This window comes from Lolium rigidum, chromosome 7 (assembly GCF_022539505.1).
Source record: "Lolium rigidum isolate FL_2022 chromosome 7, APGP_CSIRO_Lrig_0.1, whole genome shotgun sequence".
NCBI classification, from domain to species: Eukaryota; Viridiplantae; Streptophyta; class Magnoliopsida; order Poales; family Poaceae; genus Lolium; species Lolium rigidum.
In genome coordinates, this window is record NC_061514.1 from 123041019 (window position 1) to 123063727 (window position 22709).

Below are 22709 nucleotides of genomic sequence, written 5' to 3' on the forward strand. Positions count from 1 at the left end.
TAGATGAGGTGAAAGAGGCTGTTTTTGGTTCTTATGCTGATGGTGCACCTGGACCTGATGGCTTATCTTTTTTCTTTTACCAGAAGTACTGGGATGTTATTGCACAGGATTTGATGAATTTATTTGATGCTTGGTTTGAAGATAAGTTGGATATCTTTAGGCTAAATTTTGCTATGATTACTTTGATTCCAAAGGAAAATGATGCTAGGACTATGAGGAAGTTTAGGCCTATAAGTCTCTTGAATTGTAGCTTCAAGATTTTCTGTAAAGTCTTAACAAATAGATTGGCTAAAATAATAGGGAGGTTAATCTCTTATAATCAATCTGCTTTTATCAAAGGCAGATATATTTTAGAAAGTGTGGTTACTGCACATGAAATTGTGCATGAGGTTCATAGGAGGAAGAAAGAAGGGTTTGTCTTTAAAATTGATTATGAAAAGGCATATGACAGGGTTAATTTAGATTTCCTTTATGAGATCTTGCACCTTAGGGGTTTTAGTCCTTTCTGGATTAGGTTGATTAAACAGCTAACTTCTGGTGGATCAGTGGGTGTGAAAATTAATGAGGTTGAAAGTGATTTTTTCCTTACTGGTAAAGGCTTAAGACAGGGAGATCCCTTGTCTCCTGGTCTTTTTAATTTTGTAGTAGATGTGTTCTCAAAAATGCTCCTCAAAGGGGGCAATGAGGGTTTGGTTAGGGGTCTGTGTCCTGAGTTTGTTCCGGGTGGAGTAGTTTGCCTACAATATGCTGATGATACTTTGCTTTTCTTAGAGAAAAGTAATAGGATTGCAACTAATTTGAAGTGGATCTTAACTTGTTTTGAACAAATATCTGGTATGCGTATTAACTATCATAAGAGTGAGTTGATTCCTATTAATGTGGAGGTAGAGGAATGTACTACTTTCCTGGAAACTTTTGGGTGTGTTTTGGGATCTTTCCCAATCAAGTACTTAGGAATTCCTTTGCACTATGACAAGTTAAAAAGGGAGGATTTACAACCTTTAATTGATTCTCTCTTGAGTAGATTAGCTGGTTGGAGGGGGAAGTTGTTGTCCTCTGCAGCCAAAAGGGAACTAGTTAGATCAGTATTAGCTAGTATTCCTATTTATTTGCTTTCTTTCTTTAAGTTCCCTAAATGGGCTCTAAAATTGATTAATACTCAATTGGCTAATTGTATGTGGAATGATGAGGATGGAAATAATAAAATTCATTTAGCTAATTGGCGATCCGTGTGTATGAAAAAAGAGTTTGGTGGCATGGGTATTCCCAACCTGCAAGATTTAAACTTGTGCCTTCTAGAGTCTTGGATTAAAAGATACATACAAGGGGAAGGAACTTTATGGAGGAAAATTATTGACAGTAAGTATAATACTAGGGACCCAAACATCCTCTGCTGCCATGATGCTCACCCTTCTACCTTCTGGAAAGGGGTAATGGGAGCTGCAGAGGCTGTTAGGTTTGGCTATAAGTGGAAAATAGGGAATGGTAGGAGTGTGAGGTTTTGGGAGGACATTTGGTTTGGTAATTCTAATCTAGCTACTCAATTTTGGGACATTTACTTTGTGTGTAATCAGCAAACTAAAACTGTTAGGGATATTTGGGATGGTGCAAATTTGAGATGTGATTTTAGGAGAACCTTCTCGGATGACATGATGTCTCAATGGCAAGAAGTGTTAGCTATTGCTGAAACTATAGTTTTTAGTGAAGATGAGGATCAGTTGATCTGGTCCTATGAAACAAATGGAGTTTATTCTTCAAAAACTATGTATGCTATAGTTAATTTTAGAGGTGTGACTCCAATTTACTTACCTGCTGTTTGGGATCTAAAAATCCCTCCAAGAATCCAGATCTTCCTGTGGCTGTTGTCACAAAATAAAATCATGACTAGGGATAATATGAGGAGGAGAGGTATTCCAAAACCTATGGAATGCTCTTTCTGTAAAGAGTTTGAAAGTGTTCATCATCTCTTTTTTGATTGTCTTGTGGCAAAACAAATATGGAGTCTGGTGGAGGAGGTGTTTAGATATAAGGTAGATAAATACTTGGACATAGCTAGTAGGTGGCTTTGTAATAAGAAATTCCTGCAGTTTAATTTCATTTCCTCTGCTGTTCTTTGGGGGATTTGGAATTCTAGGAATAGTTTAGTGTTTAATAGACTTACTTGGTTGAATTTAAAGCAGGTGTGGAGTGTGATCTTGTCATACCTAAGGAATTGGAAAGTTCCTTTCAAGGATCAGGTGTGGAAGGAGGTGGATTTGTTCATGGCTGAAGTGTTCCTCTTTCGACTGGATCACTTCCTGGGCTCCTGCTTCCAAGATGTCTCATGGTGGGAGAGCTTCGCTTGACTTCCTGAAGGAACATCCGGAAGAGGAAGCCTCGGTGCATGTGGTGCTGCGAGCAAAACGCCAGGAAAAGAGCAGGAGAATGCTGCTTTTGTGTTGCAGTAGTTTGTGTTTTTCTTGCTGGTTTAGCTGTTTCCTGTTTGTAAGAAACTAGTTGGTAGCTTTTGTGGGTGCGCTTTTGTTTGCGCTGAGCTGGTTCTTGGTCGGTTCGGTTGCTCCTGGAGGAGTTGATGTCGTTTGTTTCTGAACTAGGCTGCTGTTTAGGCTACAAAGTGTAGCAGGGTTTTCTCTGAGTGCGTTTTTATTTCTGTAAAACTGATGACACTGGTTTCTTTTCGGCATGAAATGGAACCGGGGAGAATGTCTCCCTGAGAATCTAAAAAAAAAAATCTTATATCTTGTTTCTAGTTGAACTTGGGACGGAGCTGCGAAATGATAAGTGTGCCGGCCATACCACGCGGAAACAAGGAACGTGTGGGATTAAAACTTTCTACTTTTAGAACAGGAGGATGTGAGAACTACTTTATTTCTATTTTGGGTGGGGCACTCCCTAAAACTAACCGGTACTAGGTCACTCTGTAGCAATATCCTATTTTATTTCCCATGAAGAATTAATTTCTTTAGATTCTGACTTAACAAACAACTTTTATGGGACGTTGAAACCCACCATTTATCCATTTAAGGATACATAAATGAGTTTTTTTTCACTTTACTAGACTTTTGAACTTAGAACAGTAGACAAGTGATTTTTTTTATTTTAACAAGTAAAAGAAGTCAGGTAATCCATGAAGGTTATGTTTATACTCCCTCCGTCTCGATCTTAGATTTGTAAAGAGTTAGATGTATTTGCACACGAAGTATTCATGCGCGATTGATTCGCGATTGCGTAGTGGAACGGCTAAATTGATTGAAAACTCTCAGATTTGCACAGCACTAGCACCGTACACGGCGGATACACGATCTATGTACAGACATCGACACCAATGTCGATCGAGCCTAGCTACTTTTTTATTTCGTGTTAATCCTAGCAGCTAATCACCTCGGCAAGGAGCTTATACCTCCTCACCTTGACCCTACCCGGCCGCGTCAACTTCCCAGCCTGCATCGACTTCTTGTTGGCATTCCCCTTCGCCGCTGCGCCCGGCGACGGCGGCAGGGTTGCGCTGTCGTCGGCCTTCTGCTTATTGTTGCCGTTGTTACCCTTCGCCGTTGCGCCCGGCGACGGTGGCAGCGCTGCCCTCTCGACGGCCTTCTGCTTACTGTTTCCGTTGGTCCCGTTCGACGCGCCTGGGGACGTCGGCGGCGTTGCCCTCTCATCGGTCTTCTGCTTCTTGTTTCCGTTGTTACCCTTCGACGCTCCTGGCGACGGCGGTAACGCTGCCCTCTCGTCGGCCTTCTGCTTCTTGTAGCCGTTGCTACCCTTTGCGCCCGGCGACGGCGGCAGCGCTGCTCTCTCGTCGGCCTTGTGCTTATTGTTGCCGTTGTTACCCTTCGACGCGCCTGGCGACGGCGGTAACGCTGCCCTCTCGTCCCTCTCGTCGTCCTTGTGCTTCTTGTTGCCGGTGTTACCCTTCAACGCGCCTGATGATGGCCGCAGCGCTGCCCTCTCGTCAGCCATCTGCTTACTGTTTCCATTGGTCCCGTTCGACGCGCCCGGGGACGTCGGCGGCGCTGCCCTGTCATCGGTCTTCTGCTTCTTGCCGCTGCTTCCCTTCGCCGTTGCGCCCGGCGACGGCGGCGGTAACGTTGCCCTGTCACCGCCCTTGTGCTTCTTGATGGGCTGGCCGACCTCCGCGGCCGATCTCGTCGACCTCGTAATGGCGCATCCGGCCTCGTCACTCTGCCGACACACCCCCTCCCCCTCCTCCTCCTCGGAGGTCGACGCGTCCACTGATGCCGCGGCCTTCCGTTTATCCGTGGTCTTGCCAGCCAGCGCGTCGGCGAGTCCCTGGCCTCCTCCGCCTTGGGCCGGCTCCCTCAGGCACCAGTTGCACCGCCTGTACGCCGTCGCCCTCGGGTAGAGATCGCTGCAGTATCTGCAATACACATAGACGCCCACATCAGGTTCCATGGACGTCTGACCGATCGATACAAGAACGCGCGCGTCGATCGATATGCCTGTGCGCGGGACTGCGCGCACGGTACGAACCTGTGCTGCATCCGGACGCGGCAGAGCTTGCAGCGGAGCAGCTCGTGCGGCAGGCCGCGGTCGCCGCACATGCAGCAGACGGCGCCGGCGCCGGCCACCGGAGAAAGCGGCGGCTCCACCTCCATGGGAGCTTCACTTAGGATCGATCACGCGGCAGGTGGATGGGCGGGAGGGAGTGAGAGACGGCCGGGCCGAGAGCAAGGTAGGGGAGTGTGCTTGCTTGTGGAGTATATCAGTTGGATGCGCGTACAAGCCAAGGCATTAACGCGTCACATCTTCTCTGGGTCGCGTTTATGGTTGCAGCTAGGGTGTACCAGGGCAGGTTTCGTGAGGTACGGGGATAGCTCCGCTATTTATATACTCCCTCAAGGACTTTGGGATGAGATGTGAATGGCTGGCTGAGGACAAGACTTGCAATTAAGGGTTCAATTTATACTTACTTCATTTTCTTATGAAGAAGGGACCCATGCATCCGTCCTCTCTCCTCTGTCCCTGCCGTGTGAGGTGATCGTGATCCCGATGGCGCGTTGGAGACACTAGACAACCGGCGACATTGACAATTCAGAAACAGATAAAGACGCTTCATGATTCCTCATTAGATCTCCAGCACACCGCACACCGCACACCCGCAGCGAAAATGAAGAAAACGATGGAGCGGCTTATAATTTAGTTAAGGCTTGTGTTTCTATTAGATCTCTAAGTTTGAAACGTTTTTTTTCCTGAGTGAAACAGACGACTGAGATTAAACCATACATTACATATTCGAGATTAAAGGTAGGATGTCTGAGATTAAAGGACACGACAATATCCTTTTGGAAGTTTACAATGTTTTAAGGTTTGGAGATCTAATCCATGTACTCTCTTTCTTACGTGGAAGCTAGCAGCGATCCATTCCATTCACCCATCCCAATTTCTCTCTTGCATTTCGATCAGATGGAGATGGGTGCATCGATCAATCAATGGCGGCTGAGTTGACACGATAGATAGGCAGGATATCTTGTTCCTCGAATAAAATCTCCAGGCGGAATATTAAACCTCGAGCTAGCTAGGGATCGAGGGCTTTTTTGTTCGTTTGTGGAGGAAGCTATTCTGGGATGAGTGCGCATAAACCGAAGCTGGCACGCACGATCGACGCCTCCTTCGATCGGCTATCTTCTTTTTCTTTAGGGAAAGAAGCATTTTCTCTGGTTACCATTAATAGAACCAACGTACTTTGACCTACTGTGGTACAAGGTTTCAGCACATCGTAGAAGCAACTTAACAATGAAGGATAACTATGTGCAGATCAACTTGTCGCTTGCAGGTTCTCTTCGCGTCTGTCTTGCTTACAAAGCGGCTCAAGATCTTCAACATTCACTCTGTACCAGAATTCTTCACGAAAATCCAAAACTGATCCCAGAAGTATATGCACCTGCCTAATGGAAAGTAACATTTCAAAATACAAAAAAATCTTTGAAAAATAGCACATTGACATATCCATATCCCATGCTTACTCATAAAATTTCAGCTAAAAAGAACATTTTTAATGACTTGTGTAAAAAGGATAAAATTCGTGCTTCAATAACGCTTGTTTACATCACTACATTTTGGTATTTTTGCCTAGGATGACATATATGAATTTTCTTCACGAATGTTTGTAGACATGTAAAGACACGAACATCTACAACGCCAAGTAATTTAGTTTTTTTATTATTTTAAATATTTTTGACGAATTTACTATTTATTCGGAAGCATATGCTAATCGGGAGCATATGCTCCTAGGAACCAAAACACTATGTGAAATTATTTCTGAAAGAAAGATTTGAAAGGCTGGACAAGGAGTTTTTACACACAGGAGAATATGCTCATCATATTTGAAATGAGTTTTAAACTCATTTTAAAATATTAAATATTCTGATAGAAAAATGTGGGGCGTACATCTCAATGTTCTATATTTTTATATCGTGGGTGAAAAAGATAAATTTGATGCTAAAAAAACTCTTCCTCGTCTTTTTAACACATGACACACAAAAAAATGCTGGTTTTGACCGAAACTTGGCGTCTTCACATAAGATATCGAGGCGTACGCGTGGAATTTTTGTTCGAAATTTTCTTGATATTTTAAAATGTTCTTTTCGGTGGCATAAGCATATGCACCCAAGATCATCGTAAGTAGATTTCCGATACTGAAAGCAACTAACAAGGCAAGGAAAACATATAAAACCTAGTATTACTTTAAACGTAGAACACAAAGAATTATTCAGCTTTTCCTGCATGAGCATGTTTGATGACTTTTGTGTGTGGCAAAGGCGTGTTTGATGATGCGCCGTACAAGACATGGCAAGAGAGTCACGTACACAACCAAGACTTGAAGACCTTGACTTGTTTACTCCTTCAGGTCTTCCTTGGGCACTAAGGGACGATGGAAGACATAGCCATATTTGTCACCACCACCAGTCGGCGTCGTCGTCTTATCAATACTAGAAACAGTGTGAACTGGTTTATCTGTTCATCTGATCCGCGTCGGGAGGTGAGCTCATGATATCACGCCCAAGTCTACCAACCCTATCAAAAGCGTGTGTTCCTACTTAAACTAATCAGTGCTCCATCATATTAGTAAATTCACCATCTCGGAAATCATGGCGGAACGATGGCAAGACGAGCACGAAGCTGGTGGATGTGCAAGCCTGGATGCATACGCACAGAGCACTGTACGTGGCCCCATTTGCATCCTGCAACCCCTAGATCCACTGAAAGAAAATCCTTCACATATGCTAAAACCAATTGGTCAAATCACATCGTTTAGTGCCCCCTCTCTTTGCCTGGCATTCCCGCACAAGAAACAAAAGGGAGAAGAAGCTTATGTGTACGCCACGGTGAGAATGCTGTGAATCCCAACCACAGGATATGGGAACTCCTACGAAACTTTCAGCCGTCTCCCCGACGCAGGCTCTTGGCAACCTTTTTTTATCCGGACAGCGAAAAATAGTCCAGCCACGCTTCTAGATCCTCGCTTTTATCCGGATTTGAGTTTTCATCCATCCGGCGAGCCCATGTCATCCCCGGCCCTCCGGACGCGCGCTAGGGATTCCGGAGAAAACGTCGAGGAAAGTTCCCGCGCGCATGGCAAGAAAGGCCGGCCGTCGTTCTCATCGCATCGTCTTCCACGCGCTATAAAAACCCGCGATCGGTCTTCGTCGGACCTCAAATTCACGCGCGGCTCCCTCTATTTATCGCCGGACCTACCGCGTTTGGCCGCATTCACCACCGCCGTCTCCCTTCTCTCCCCAATCTTCTCTCCCCAATCCTCCTCGAGCGAGCAATGGTGGGCTACGACGACGGTGCGGCGAACAACGGATTCGGCCGACGGTCGCTGCACCAATGGGAGGCACGACTGCTGCACATGGATGGCTACCCGGCGCCGCCGGACTTTCGCGCGCCCGGAGGCTGGCGCCTGAGCGTGGGGGCGTCCCGATCCCGCCGCCGCCAGTGAGAAGCGATGCCCTCGACGTCGAGATCGACACCGTGTTTAAGTTTAGTTTAAGTTTCTCTCTAGAGAATTTAAATATATTACGAATTCAGCCTATATATGTAAAAACTCGCTTATAGATATTAAATATCTCTAAATTTCGCCTAAGTTTGAATTTTTCGTCTATTTATGTTTGAATTCAAATATATTATGTCTTTCCTCTAGGCTCACCGCGGGAAAATGAGCCCCCTTACCAAATTTTACATCCATACGGCGCTAAATAGCGTTTACATCCATACATCGCTAAATAGCGCGACCTGGGAGCCCCAAACAACTGGAGATGCTCTTACTATCCTACATAAAACGATCTATGTTTCAGTTCCAGTCGGAATGAGACAAGACATTACCAGACTCCACCGTAGATGGTACTTCCTCCTAAAGATACAAAACCAATAGACAACTGTCCCAGAGCACGTAAATGATGTCAATGAGCTCAGCGATGAAGGATTTTGCTTTCAGAGTTATCAAAAAATAAACATGAACATAGGTTTATGTTGTACTCCGTATCTTAAAATCACGTGTAAGGCCAACCTAAAGCTGAAATCGACATCTCAATACCATCTTCAGATAAACTGTCCCAGAACGAGCAAGCCAAGACATAAATGATGCAAAAAGAAACTCTGCTGTCCAAGAACAAACAAGCACAACACATAAATGATCCAAAAAAGAAACTCAGCAATACAAAAGAACGAACAAATACCTAGCAAAAAAGGCCAAACCAGCCATCTCTACAAGATGGTCCAAGTGCAGACAGACTCCGAAACGGAGATGAATGTGCGGCACAAACAGTGGTTTCACTTATTAGCAAGTCAAAATTTCTTGAAAGAATCACCATCCATGACTCTCAGCGTCTACAAGCCTAGAGCACTAGATCTTGCGACACATACACACAACAGACACTACAGAATACAGACACCACTCTTTTTTTCACTTTCACCTGTCTCACCCACTTTTAGGACGACCTATAACCTCCCTCTCTCTCACTTTCTGTCTTTCTCTCTCTCTCTCTCTCTCTCTTCTCTCTCTTACCTTGCTATGCTCTCATCAGACCAAAACCTTGTTTCCCATTGGAGGGAGTGGAACCTATCTCTCTCTCTCTAGCTAACTAGCTGCTGATTACCATAGAAGGGGTATGCTCCATATGCTGGGGCGTACATGTTCGGGTGCGGGATGGGGGAGGCGTAGCCATATCCACCGTAGAACGGCGAGCCATAGTACATGTTCCTCCTGTTACCGGAATCACCCCTTGACTGGAAAGAAAACAGCGAGTCAAGAGTGATAGAAGGGAATGGATAACCAATTCCACAAGAAACATACTTTAAAATCAACAAGTTATATGCAGCTGATATAAAGTAAAGATTTAACAAGTCATGCTGGGTGCAACAAAACAAACCCTCTCAGCGGCAAGATGATAATAATTTGCATGGAATAGTTTGAAATTCAAAGAACAGCAGATTTAGGAAACTCAGATGCGTCATGACAATATTTACTTATCTAAAAATGTGCCAAATGAGATAGTTGTATGAAAAGCATAAATGGAGTAGTAATCACTAGTTCAAAGTTCTCAGTATTGAGTACACCCCCTAGTGGCTCCCAAAACCAGCCTATGCCACTATGAACATATTACCTGATTTAACTATTAAGAGAGAAATGAGCATTACTCAATTGGGCTAGCTGCGCAAGCGTCGCACAGTACCCACCGGTGTTTGAGTCCTAGTGATAGGAGCTAGGGTCCTACCTTTATAACAAAATACCACCAAGGGTTCATCCTGGCTGGTCCCTTCTTTTATAAGTGATGATAGGAAAGAGCAACAGTTGAGTGATTTGTTCTGCCACCATCTAGTCCACTGTTTTCTACTTATCTTGAGCTCTAATGCCTCCATAAAGATGTGGCATGCAGTCAACGGAAATACTTTTGTACACCCACGCATGGGTGTGGGTGTTTCCGTCACCGTCCATAATTATGGATGAACAATGGGTATGTACTAGCGGGAAATATAGAACTTTGAATGCAGTCAACAGTCATCCTCAAAATGCATAGCCTAAAACATATTTGAATAGGGTCTACAGCACAATGGGTATGTACTAGCAGGAAATATAGAACTTTGAATGCTTTGCACAGTGCCATAATTATGGATGAACAATAAATAAAACCAGAAAATGTGAAAGAAATTATTGTGAAGAACAAGAACAAGAAAATTTCTGTTATTCGGTGAATAACTATGGCAACCTAGTAATATTCCATTTCACGACCATCCAATATTAACTCTGCAACTGATTTTTTTGTGTTTGCTACATTAAACAGCGTCAATGAAAACATGGAATCAAACATGATGACGCGTACCCATAGATCAGCCACGGGATTTACTACACTATGGTTGCATTAGCCATTTTGCATAGCCAAACGACACAAAGTATATAGACAGACATCATTTACAAGCTAAGTGAGAGGATAAGGCGGATGGTTGGAGTCTCGACTGAGGTAAATAAAATAAGGCTTATAACAGATAAAGGGTGTGTACTTGAATTGTTTATTTTGTGACTACTAGAAACAACTACAAACCATAAGGCCGGAATGGAACAAAATAATCTTGTTCTAATAATCAATAGCATATAGGACGAGGTAGCACAGATCCATCGAAGCAGGAAATGGGAAAGATCATTAATAGCGTATAAGACGAGGTAGCTTAGATTCATCGAAGCAGGAAATGGGAAAGATCATTAATAGCATATAAGACAAGGTAGCACAGATTCATCGAAGCAGGAAATGGGAAAGATCATACATGTATGAGACTATGTTGAAAAGCAAATTAAGATAGGACATGGTGTTTTGGCTCATAGGACTAGATGCACCTATTATGGAACATGCACTTCAAATGTATTTCAAAATGTTAAAAAATTATGAAAAACAATTCTGGGTGGACATCAGAACATTCTATGTTTGCACATAAAATTTTGTGGAGAACAAATATTTTTCTGGCCTGTGTAAAAAGACAAAAAATGACTCGTGAAAAGCTATTTTAGAGCACCAAAAATTGTCTTTTTTATCCAAGCCACAAAAATATTCCACGATAATTTGTGTGAGAACATAGAATATCTGCATGTACACCCAAATATTTTTTCCAAATTTTTAGACATTTTGAAATATGTTGTTTGGACAATGGGTGCATTTGCACATACGAGCCAAAGTGAATATCCGATTAAGGAAGGCAGTAACTTGTTTCCAAATTTTTCCAAACTTGATACAGTTTTAGCAAGATGATTGGTGTGATGAAAATTGATAATATAGCAAGGAATGACAAAAAATAGAAAAATAGCTGTCTCACATGACCAACCTGTTTGTGGGATGGGCTGCGGCCCCATGAAAGGCGAACTGCCTGCTTTCCAATGACAGAACCATTCAATCCTTGCAGTGCTTCTTCCGCATCGGTTCTGAAAACAGGCATGCATAAATTATAACTCCCAGCAGGTTGTAGAAAGACAAATAGTAAAGCATGTTACAGCTTCAGACATGTACCTGTTGACATACTGAACAAAGCCACATTGCTTCCCAAGAGGAATTTTAACAGAGGCAACATCGCCATATTTGGCAAATGCTTTCCTCAGTTCATCTTCACTAACATTTGGGTCGAGCCCACCAACATAAACCTAAAGCAGGTTGGCAACTTCAAATTAGAAGACAGCCTACAAGGTTAACATATGAGGAAACCAGAAACACACCGTTCTGTTAGTAGAATCACCGTCTGAATGCCCAGGTGTTGAGGAACCAGAATCACCTGAAGTTAATAGTGAAGAAGTCGGGTAAAGAATGGATTAATTCTATACTAATTTCATATGAGAAAGAAACCAAGTACGTATTGTCCTCTATAAACAAGGAAGAGGCATGCATCCTCCAGTTATGAAGATAAGGACATAAAGCAATTGAAGTATTGTAATGTAATTGGCACCATTAATATAGGAATGCTACCTCCACAGTGGTCCATAAGAGTTCTGGTGAAGTACATACTATTCTAATTTCTATTGGAGTATTGGTTACAAATGTGGTCCTCAAACACACAGGAATACAAATTAGACAATAAATAACAGAAGAAATCGCCACTTCTTTTGTTAAAACGTCAGATGTGTTCCAAAATCCTAGATGGAAGAACACTATGGCAACATCATGATCATACAAGGTAAAAATTTAAGAAGATTTTCCAGAATTATATACTCCCTCCGTCCATAAAAGGATGTCCTAGATTTGTCTAAAGTTGGATGTATGTAGACAATATTTTCCAGAGGGAGTAATAACGATTTATTGTTACCTACATGAGCCGTAAAACTATTCAAATTTTGTAAAACTTAAAGCACTTGCGTGGAAAAGAATCAGCAATTCAATGAAGTAACAAAAAGGAGGCTGTACAACTTCAGTCTGCAGAACAATCACAATAGATGGACATACCAGTTCTTCTAGGCGTTGCAGGTCCTATCCGGATCGGCCTAGTAGAGCAATATATACCATTCATTTCAGTCATTGCATGAGATTTGTCATTATCATCTGCGAATCTAACAAATCCATAGCCCCTAGAACGTCCTGTGTTTGCATCAATAATAACTTTAGCTCCTTTGACGGAGCGGTACTTGCCAGCAAAAAGCTCCATCAACATTTCATCAGTAACATCAGCAGCTAAATCACCAACAAATATCGAGTGATCAGAGACAACTTCGGATCGCTTTTCACCCATGCTATATGATGCCCAGTTTAACTTGAAGGCTCGATCGGTGTTAGGCATCACGTGCCCAGTAAAATTCTGAAGAGCTTTGTCTGCAGATGCATGGGAAAAGAACTCTACAAAACCATATCCCTCCGACTGCCCAGTTTGCCTATTGCGGATAACTTTTATGGTTACCACCTACGAAGTAGATGAACTGAAAAGGTTAGAAAATCAGACTTGAACACAAGAACAAATACCAAATGATTGGCGGGAAGCAAAAGAGATGAAATGATGAATGGTTAACATTCGTTCCACAATTTGATAAACATATTATAGTTGCTGCTTGCGAAGGTCTGAAAGATAGTCTCTCAAACTGTACAATAAACAAGAAACATATTATAGTTGCTGCTTGCGAAGGTCTGAAAGATAGTTCCTCTCAAACTGTACAATAAACAAGAACGCTCGCGCAACTTGCTTCTTCAATTAACCATCTTCCTGACCGAGCACCATATAAGTTGCCATCTTTACTCTTGCTGTCAACATCAGTGAGCACACCCCTAAGAAGATAACTGGCAAAGGCTTCAGTTATTGCTTCCTTTCCCTCCTCCAACTGTTCTTTTACTTATTCCGTAATTGCCAAAATGCAATAACCAACCGGATCATTCAGACAGTTCATTAACCCATTACACACCAATACCATAAATCCCATGACATAGTTAGCACGTTTGGCAGCTCACGTCGCCCAGGGGGCAATTACCCCTTACGACATAATAGTACAAACCACAATTTCAGAAAGGAAAAAAAAAGTGGCTTGCGGACATTTATGGCAGTACACTAATAACCAAACAGACAAGAGCATTCCGTCCGTACTGCAGTGAACGGCCTTAAAGTTGCCGCCTGGAGCACGGCTAATTTTAGAAATACCGCACTTTTATTTGCATTAAGCGACAAACTAAGCACGAATTTACGCTTGTATGGCAGTTTGAGATGAATCAACACGCATAAATGGGACAAATCTCGCTGTATGCGCGAGATCTAGTACGGATCGGGGGAGAAGGCAAACGAACCTCGCCGCTGGGGCCGAAGCAGTTGTGGAGGTAGTTCTCGTCCATCCAGTACTGGAGGTCGCCGACCCAGATCGTCTTGTTGTCCTCGCAGCCGTTCCCGCCGGATCCGGCGGCGGGTGGTGTCGGCGTGCGCCGCCCGGCGGCCGCGGGGGGCGGCGGCGGCGGCCCCGCCGGGTAGTGCTTGGCGAACTGCGGCGGCGGTGGCGGCGGGGCGCCCACCATGGACGGCGGCGGGTAGGGGATGACGACCCACCGCGGCTGCGGCATGTGGTGGTGCGGGTGCGCGTGCTGCGGAGGTGGGTGCGGATGCGCGTGCGGGTGCGGGTGGGGGTGGTGGAGCGGTACGGCGAGCTGCGAGTCCGTGGTTGTCGCCGCCATCTGCATCGCCGCCGCGCCGCCGCCGAGGAGGAAGGGTCGCCTGGGGTTGGGGGCTCGCGAGGTGTGGAGGGCGGAAAGAGAGGGAGCGCGTGGGTGAGGTGAGACTGCATTTATAGCGGGCTGGCGACGAATCTGGGCCGTCCGATCTAGGAGTTCGTTATCGTGCTGGCCGTCGATTGGATGGGGCAGGGACCCACGGAGGCTACGTGTAGGGCCGGTGGGAGGCTGTGCTGTCTGTTTGGGAGTGTGGTGCGAGCGTGCTGTGCTGTTTTGGAATTTACTCCACATCTTAAATCAGCTTATACTTGTCTTAAGCCGGTAATAATGTTGGGAAATGGCATTCTGTTATGAGGGTTTTGGCAACTACGACGTGACCTATGGTGTGTGACAAAACTATACCTACTGGAGTATATTGGCTATTAATAGTATAAGACGTTCTTAAAGTTCACATTTTTTTATTTAGGAATGGAGTGAATAGCTCGCAAAGAGAGAGCAAACCGTATCACCTACTACACCCCGTTTCGAAGTATAAACATTTTCTTCTTCTAAAAAGTTCTATATTTTGAAACGGATGTACTGTAATAAGATGGAAATGGGAGATTCCTAAGACATGATGTAAATGGAAGCAACCATTGGTGTTGCTCCTATGGTGAGTTATGGACCCTTTAATCTAGATGCATCTTATAAACCATGGCCTCCACCGAACCATGGAGGGGGCACACTTTCGGTGGATGTTCAAACCGACATTAATATGGGTTTTTAGGAGGATACATGTTCAATACATTTCATATGGCTGGAATACAGGACACGTACGCACACAAACAGAAGGGGACTAGAACACACTCGATGACCCACACGAATGCAAAAAAGACCCTAGGAAACAAATAATTACATTGAAGCCCTTGGAGGTCCCTGCGTCACAACTACATAGCGCCGCCAATCTCCGGCACCGCTGCAGCGCCCGTCAGAGAGAAGAAGGGCGTAAACCAACACACCCGAGCTCGATGCAGCTCCATTGCTGAGAGAGTTTTGTGAACCTCTGTAGTTGGTTGTCAAAGATGACACCTTCGCCGCTAGGGCATGTCGATCGTGGCCTCGCCCCAAGCCATCCACCGAGCTCTAGATCTGGAGCACACCATCGACGATGTTGCGGAGTAGAACCATATTTGCCAGCCTCGTACCAAGCCAACCAGAGCAAATCTCGCCATCCCCTAGTCCTCCATCGGCGCTACCATCTAGAACCAGCTCCTAAATAGACTCCATAGATCCACAGCAGCGCCAGAGCAAGCGTCGCCGCGACGACGAAGCTCGAGAACAAAATTCCAAGACGAGTATGCCACGGCCGCCGCATCATACTCGACGGGAAGGGAAAGCACCAAGATCTATCGTTGACCAAGAAGCAGAGGTCCACACCGGTGAGGGATTTGGAGTATCTTTATTGGAGACCACAATCTCCAAAATCAGAGATGAAGAAAAGGTAGGCCAGACCCTAGCTACATAGACTACTACTATCCTACAATTGTACACATCCCTGCAGCGGATCTGGCTACTCTCCCGCTGCCAAAAAAACTTGACGCTCACCTGGTAGCTGATGCGTGTAGTTGACACGTCCGTTGGGGAACCCCAAGAGGAAGGTGTGATGCGCACAGCGGCAAGTTTCCCTCAGTTAGAAACCAAGGTTTAATCGAACCAGTAGGAGTCAAGAAGCACGTTGAAGGTTGATGGCGGCGGGATGTAGTGCGGCGCAACACCGGAGATTCCGGCGCCAACGTGGAACCTGCACAACACAACCAAAGTACTTTGCCCCAACGAAACGAGTGAGGTTGTCAATCTCACCGGCTTGCTTGTAACAAAGGATTAACCGTATTGTGTGGAAGATGATTGTTTGCGAGAGAAAATAGTAAAAACAAGTATTGCAGGCAGATTTGTATTTCGAGTATTAAAAGAATGGACCGGGGTCCACAGTTCACTAGAGGTGTCTCTCCCATAAGATAAAAGCATGTTGGGTGAACAAATTACGGTCGGGCAATTGACAAATAGAGAGGGCATAACAATGCACATACATGACATGATAAGTATAGTGAGATTTAATTGGGCATTACGACAAAGTACATAGACCGCCATCCAACTGCATCTATGCCTAAAAAGTCCACCTTCGAGGTTATCGTCCGAACCCCTCCGGTATTAAGTTGCTAACAACGAGACAATTGCATTAAGTATGGTGCGTAATGTAATCAACAACTACATCCTCGGACATAGCGCCAATGTTTTATCCCTAGTGGCAACAGACACAACACAACCTTAGAACTTTACGTCACTTGTCCCGGTGTCAATGCGGGCATGAACCCACTATCGAGCATAAATACTCCCTCTTGGAGTTAAAAGTAAAAACTTGGCCAGAGCCTCTACTAGTAACGGAGAGCATGCAAGATCATAAACAACACATATGTAATAACTTGATAATTAACATGACATGGTATTCTCTATCCATCGGATCCCGACAAACACAACATATAGAATTACGGATAGATGATCTTGATCATGTTAGGCAGCTCACAAGATCCAACAATGAAGCACAATGAGGAGAAGACAACCATCTAGCTACTGCTATGGACCCATAGTCCGGGGGTGAACTACTCACTCATCACTCCGGAGGCGACCATGGCGGTGTAGAGTCCTCCGGGAGATGAATCCCCTCTCCGGCGAGGTGCGGAGGAGATCTCCAGAATCCCCCGAGATGGGATCGGCGGCGGCGGCGTCTCGGTAGGTTTTCCGTATCGTGGTTTTTTTCGCCTCGGGGGTTTCGCGACGGAGGCTTTAAGTAGGCGGAAGGGCGGAGTCGGGGCCCGACGAGGGGCCACACCATAGGGCGGCGCGGGCCCCCTTGGCCGCGCCGCCTTGTGGTGTCGCCACCTCGTGGCCCCACTTCGTATGTTCTTCGGTCTTCCGGAAGCTCCGTGGAAAAATAGGCCCACGAGTCTTCGTTTCGTCCAATTCGAGAATATTTCGTTACTAGGATTTACTGAAACCAAAAACAGCGAGAAAACGAGAAGCGGCACTTCGGCATCTTGTTAATAGGTTAGTTCCGGAAAATGCACGAATATGACATAAAGTGTGCATAAAACATGTAGGTATCATCAATAATATGGCATAGAACATAAGAAATTATCGATACGTCGGAGACGTATCAAGCATCCCCAAGCTTAGTTACGCTCGTCCCGAGCGAGTAAAACGATAACAAAGATAATTTCGAAGTGATATGCCATCATAACCTTGATCATACTATTTGTAAACATATGTAGTGAATGCAGCGATCAAAACAATGGTAATGACATGAGTAAACAAGTGAATCATAAAGCAAAGACTTTTCATGAATAGTACTCCAAAACAAGTATTAATAAGTCTTGCATAAGAGTTAACTCATAAAGCAATAAATCAAAGTAAAGGTATTGAAGCAACACAAAGGAAGATTAAGTTTCAGCGGTTGCTTTCAACTTGTAACATGTATATCTCATGGATAATAGTCAACATAGAGTAATATAACAAGTACAATATGCAAGTATGTAGGAATCAATGCACAGTTCACACAAGTGTTTGCTTCTTGAGGTGGAGAGAGATAGGTGAACTGACTCAACATAAAAGTAAAGAGAATGGTCCTTCAAAGAGGAAAGCATCGATTGCTATATTTGTGCTAGAGCTTTTATTTTGAAAACATGAAACAATTTTGTCAACGGTAGTAATAAAGCATATGAGTTATGTACATTATATCTTACAAGTTGCAAGTCTCATGCATAGTATACTAATAGTACCCGCACCTTGTCCTAATTAACTTGGACTACCGGATCTTTGCAATGCACATGTTTTGACCAAGTGTCACAATGGGGTACCTCCATGCCGCCTGTACAAAGGTCAAGGAGAAAGCTCGCATTTTGGATTTCTCGCTTTTGATTATTCTCAACTTAGACATCCATACCGGGACAACATGGACAACAGATAATGGACTCCTCTTTAATGCATAAGCATGTGGCAACAATTATTATTCTCATATGAGATTGAGGATATATGTCCAAACTGAAACTTCCACCATGAATCATGGCTTTAGTTAGCGGCCCAAAGTTCTTCTCTAACAACATGCATGCTCCAACCATGAAGGTGGTAGATCTCTCTTGCTTCGGACAAGACGGACATGCATAGCAACTCACATGATATCCAACAAAGAATAGTTGATGGCGTCCCCGTAAACATGGTTATCGCACAACAAGCAACTTAATAAGAGATAAAGTGCATAAGTACATATTCAATACCACAATAGTTTTTAAGCTATTTGTCCCATGAGCTATATATTGCAAAGGTGAATGATGGAATTTTAAAGGTAGCACTCAAGCAATTTACTTTGGAATGGCGGAGAAATACCATGTAGTAGGTAGGTATGGTGGACACAAATGGCGTAGTGGTTGGCTCAAGTATTTGGGATGCATGAGAAGTATTCCCTCTCGATACAAGGTTTAGGCTAGCAAGGTTATTTGAAACAAACACAAGGATGAACGGTACAGACAAAACTCAAATAAAAGACATATGGTAAACATTATAAGACTCCATACCGTCTTCCTTGTTGTTCAAAACTCAATACTAGATGTTATCTAGACTCTAGAGAAACCAAATATGCAAACCAAATTAGCAAGCTCTAAGTATTTCTTCATTAATGGGTGCAAAGTATATGATGCAAGAGCTTAAACATGAGCACAACAATTGCCAAGTATCAAATTATCCAAGACATTTTATAGTTACTACATGTAGCATTTTCCAATTCCAACCATATAACAATTTAACGAAGATGAAACTTCGCCATGAATACTATGAGTAGAGCCTAAGGACATATTTGTCCATATGCTACAGCGGAGCGTGTCTCTCTCCCATAAAGTGAATGCTAGGATCCATTTTATTCAAACAAAACAAAAAACAAAAACAAACCGACGCTCCAAGCAAAGTGCATAAAATGTGACGGAATAAAAATATAGTTTCAGGGGAGGAACTCGATAATGTTGTCGATGAAGAAGGGGATGCCTTGGGCATCCCCAAGCTTAGACGCTTGAGTCTTCTTATAATATGCAGGGGTGAACCACCGGGGCATCCCAAAGCTTAGAGCTTTCACTCTCCTTGATCATATTGCATCATACTCCTCTCTTGATCCTTGAAAACTTCCTCCACACCAAACTCGAAACAACTCATTAGAGGGTTAGTGCATAATAAAAATTCACATGTTCAGAGGTGACACAATCATTCTTAACACTTCTGGACATTGCATAAAGCTACTTGGACATTAGTGGATCAAAGAAATTCATCCAACATAGCAAAAGAGGCAATGCGAAATAAAAGACAGAATCTGTCAAAACAGAACAGATCCGTAAAGATGGATTTTATTAGGCCACCAGACTTGCTCAAACGAAAATGCTCAAATTGAATGAAAGTTGCGTACATATCCGGGGATCATGCTCGTAAATTGGCTTAATTTTCTGAGCTACCTACAGGGAGATAGACCCGGATTCGTGACAACGAAAGAAATCTGGAACTACGCGAGTAATCCAAATCTAGTACTTACTTTTCTATCAAAGACTTTACTTGGCACAACAAAACATAAAACTAAGATAAGGAGAGGTTGCTACAGTAGTAAACAACTTCCAAGACACAAATATAAAACAAAAATACTGTAGTAAAAACATGGGTTGTCTCCCATAAGCGCTTTTCTTTAACGCCTTTCGGCTAGGCGCGTAAAGTGTAACTCAAGTAACATCAAAAGATGAAGCATCAACATCATAATTTGTTCTAATAATAGAATCATAAGGTAACTTCATTCTCTTTCTAGGGAAGTGTTCCATACCTTTCTTGAGAGGGAATTGATATTTAATATTACCTTCCTTCATATCAATAGTAGCACCAACGGTTCGAAGAAAAGGTCTTCCCAATATAATGGGGCAAGATACATTGCATTCAATATCCAAGACAACAAAATCAACGGGGACAAGGTTATTGTTAACCATAATATGAACATTATCAACTTTCCTCAAAGGTTTCTTTTTAGCATTATCAGCGAGATTAACATCCAAATAACGAGTTTTTCAATGGTGGCAAGTCAAGCATATCATAGACTTTTTTAGGCATAACAGAAATACTTGCACCAAGATCACATAAGGCATTACAATCAAAATCTTTGAATCTCATTTTAATGATGGGCTCCCAACTATCCTCTAGCTTTCTAGAAATAGAAGTTTCAAGTTTTAGTTTCTCTTCTCTAGCTTTTATGAGAGCATTTGTAATATGTTTTGTGAAAGCCAAATTTATAGCGCTAGCATTGGGACTCTTAGCAAGTTTTTGCAAGAAATTTATAACTTCAGAGATGTGGCAATCATCAAAATCTAAATCATTACAATCTAAAGCAATGGGATTATCATCCCCAAGGTTGGAAAAAATTTCAGCGAGCTTTATCACAAGCCAGTTTCAGCAGTTTTAGCAGTTTCAGGTAATTTTGCGCGCTTTGCACTAGGAGTAGAAACATTGCCAACACCAATTATTTTACCATTGATAGTAGGAGGTGCAGCAACATGTGAAGAATTAGCATTGCTAGTGGTGGTAATAGTCCAAACTTTAGCTACATTTTCCTTTTTAGCTAGTTTTTCATTTTCTTCTCTATCCCACCTAGCACGCAGTTCAGCCATTAATCTTATATTCTCATTAATTCTAACTTGGATGGCATTTGCTGTAGTAACAATTTTATTTTCAATATCACTATTAGGCATAACTTTCGATTTCAAAAGATCAACATCCGAGGCAAGACTATCAACTCTAGAAACAAGAATATCAATTTTATTGAGCTTTTCCTCAACAGATTTGTTAAAGGCAGTTTGTGTACTAATAAATTCTTTAAGCATAGCTTCAAGTCCAGGGGGTGTATTCCTATTATTGTTGTAAGAATTCCCATAAGAATTAGCATAACCGTTACCATTATTATAAGGGTATGGCCTATAGTTATTACTAGAATTGTTCCGATAAGCATTGTTGTTGAAATTATTATTTTTAATGAAGTTTACATCAACATGTTCTTCTTGGGCAACCAATGAAGCTAATGGAACATTATTAGGATCAACATTAGTCCTATCATTCGCAAGCATAGACATAATAGCATCAACCTTATCATTCAAGGAAGAGGATTCTTCAACAGAATTTACCTTCTTACCTTGTGGAGCTCTTTCCGTGTGCCATTCAGAGTAATTAACCATCATATTATCAAGAAGCTTTGTTGCTTCACCAAGAGTGATGGACATAAAGGTACCTCCAGCAGCTGAATCCAATAAATTCCGCGAAGAAAAATTTAGTCCTCGCATAGAAGGTTTGGATGATCATCCAAGTAGTCGATCCATGGGTTGGGCAATTTTTAACCGAGAGATTTCATTCTTTCCCAAGCTTGAGCAACATGTTCATTATCTAATTGTTTAAAATTCATTATGCTACTCCTCAAAGATATAATTTTAGCAGGGGGATAATATCTACCAATAAAAGCATCCTTGCATTTAGTCCAGGAATCAATACTATTCTTAGGCAGAGATAGCAACCAATCTTTAGCTCTTCCTCTTAATGAGAAAGGGAACAATTTTAATTTTATAATGTCACCATCTACATCTTTATACTTTTGCATTTCACATAGTTCAACAAAATTATTGAGATGGGCAGCAGCATCATCGAACTCACACTGGAAAATTGCTCTCGCATAACAAGATTAAGTAAAGCAGGTTTAATTTCAAAGAATTCTGCTGTAGTAGCGAGGTGGAGCAATAGGTGTGCATAGGAAATCATTATTATTTGTGCTAGTGAAGTCACACAACTTAGTATTTTCAAGGTTGGCCATTTTAGCAGTAGTAAATAAAGCAAACTAGATAAAGTAAATGCAAGTAAACTAATTTTTTTGTGTTTTTGATATAGCAAACAAGACAGTAAATAAAGTAAAGCTAGCAACTAATTTTTTTGTGTTTTGATATAATGCAGCAAACAAAGTAGTAAATAAAATAAAGCAAGACAAAAACAAAGTAAAGAGATTGGGAAGTGGAGACTCCCCTTGCGGCGTGTCTTGATCTCACCGCAACGGCGCCGGAAATTTGCTTGATGCGTGTAGTTGACACGTCCGTTGGGAACCCCAAGAGGAAGGTGTGATGCGCACAGCGGCAAGTTTCCCTCGGTTAGAAACCAAGGTTTAATCGAACCAGTAGGAGTCAAGAAGCACGTTGAAGGTTGATGGCGGCGGGATGTAGTGCGGCGCAACACCGGAGATTCCGGCGCCAACGTGGAACCTGCACAACACAACCAAAGTACTTTGCCCCAACGAAACGAGTGAGGTTGTCAATCTCACCGGCTTGCATGTAACAAAGGATTAACCGTATTGTGTGGAAGATGATTGTTTGCAGAGAAAATAGTAAAAACAAGTATTGCAGCAGATTTGTATTTCAGTATTAAAAGAATGGACCGGGGTCCACGGTTCACTAGAGGTGTCTCTCCCATAAGATAAAAGCATGTTGGGTGAAC

The 22709-nt window shown here is 43.0% G+C and overlaps 2 protein-coding genes across 2 annotated transcripts; both read right to left on the reverse strand.

Annotated features, from left to right (window-relative positions):
• Positions 1-3361: 3361 nt before the first annotated feature.
• Positions 3362-4871, reverse strand: LOC124677334 (mucin-1-like). The gene is made up of 2 exons (XM_047213331.1): positions 4492-4871; positions 3362-4378 (listed from the first exon to the last, which is right to left on the reverse strand). The coding sequence occupies exons 1-2, from the start codon at positions 4614-4616 to the stop codon at positions 3367-3369; spliced, it is 1137 nt and encodes a 378-aa protein (XP_047069287.1). The 5' UTR covers positions 4617-4871; the 3' UTR covers positions 3362-3366.
• A 3903-nt stretch (positions 4872-8774) lies between these two features.
• Positions 8775-14159, reverse strand: LOC124670363 (polyadenylate-binding protein RBP47-like). The gene is made up of 6 exons (XM_047206874.1): positions 13761-14159; positions 12441-12891; positions 11720-11775; positions 11517-11647; positions 11335-11431; positions 8775-9249 (listed from the first exon to the last, which is right to left on the reverse strand). Exons 1-6 carry the CDS (start codon positions 14142-14144, stop codon positions 9097-9099), a joined length of 1272 nt encoding a protein of 423 aa, XP_047062830.1. The 5' UTR covers positions 14145-14159; the 3' UTR covers positions 8775-9096.
• Positions 14160-22709: the final 8550 nt, after the last annotated feature.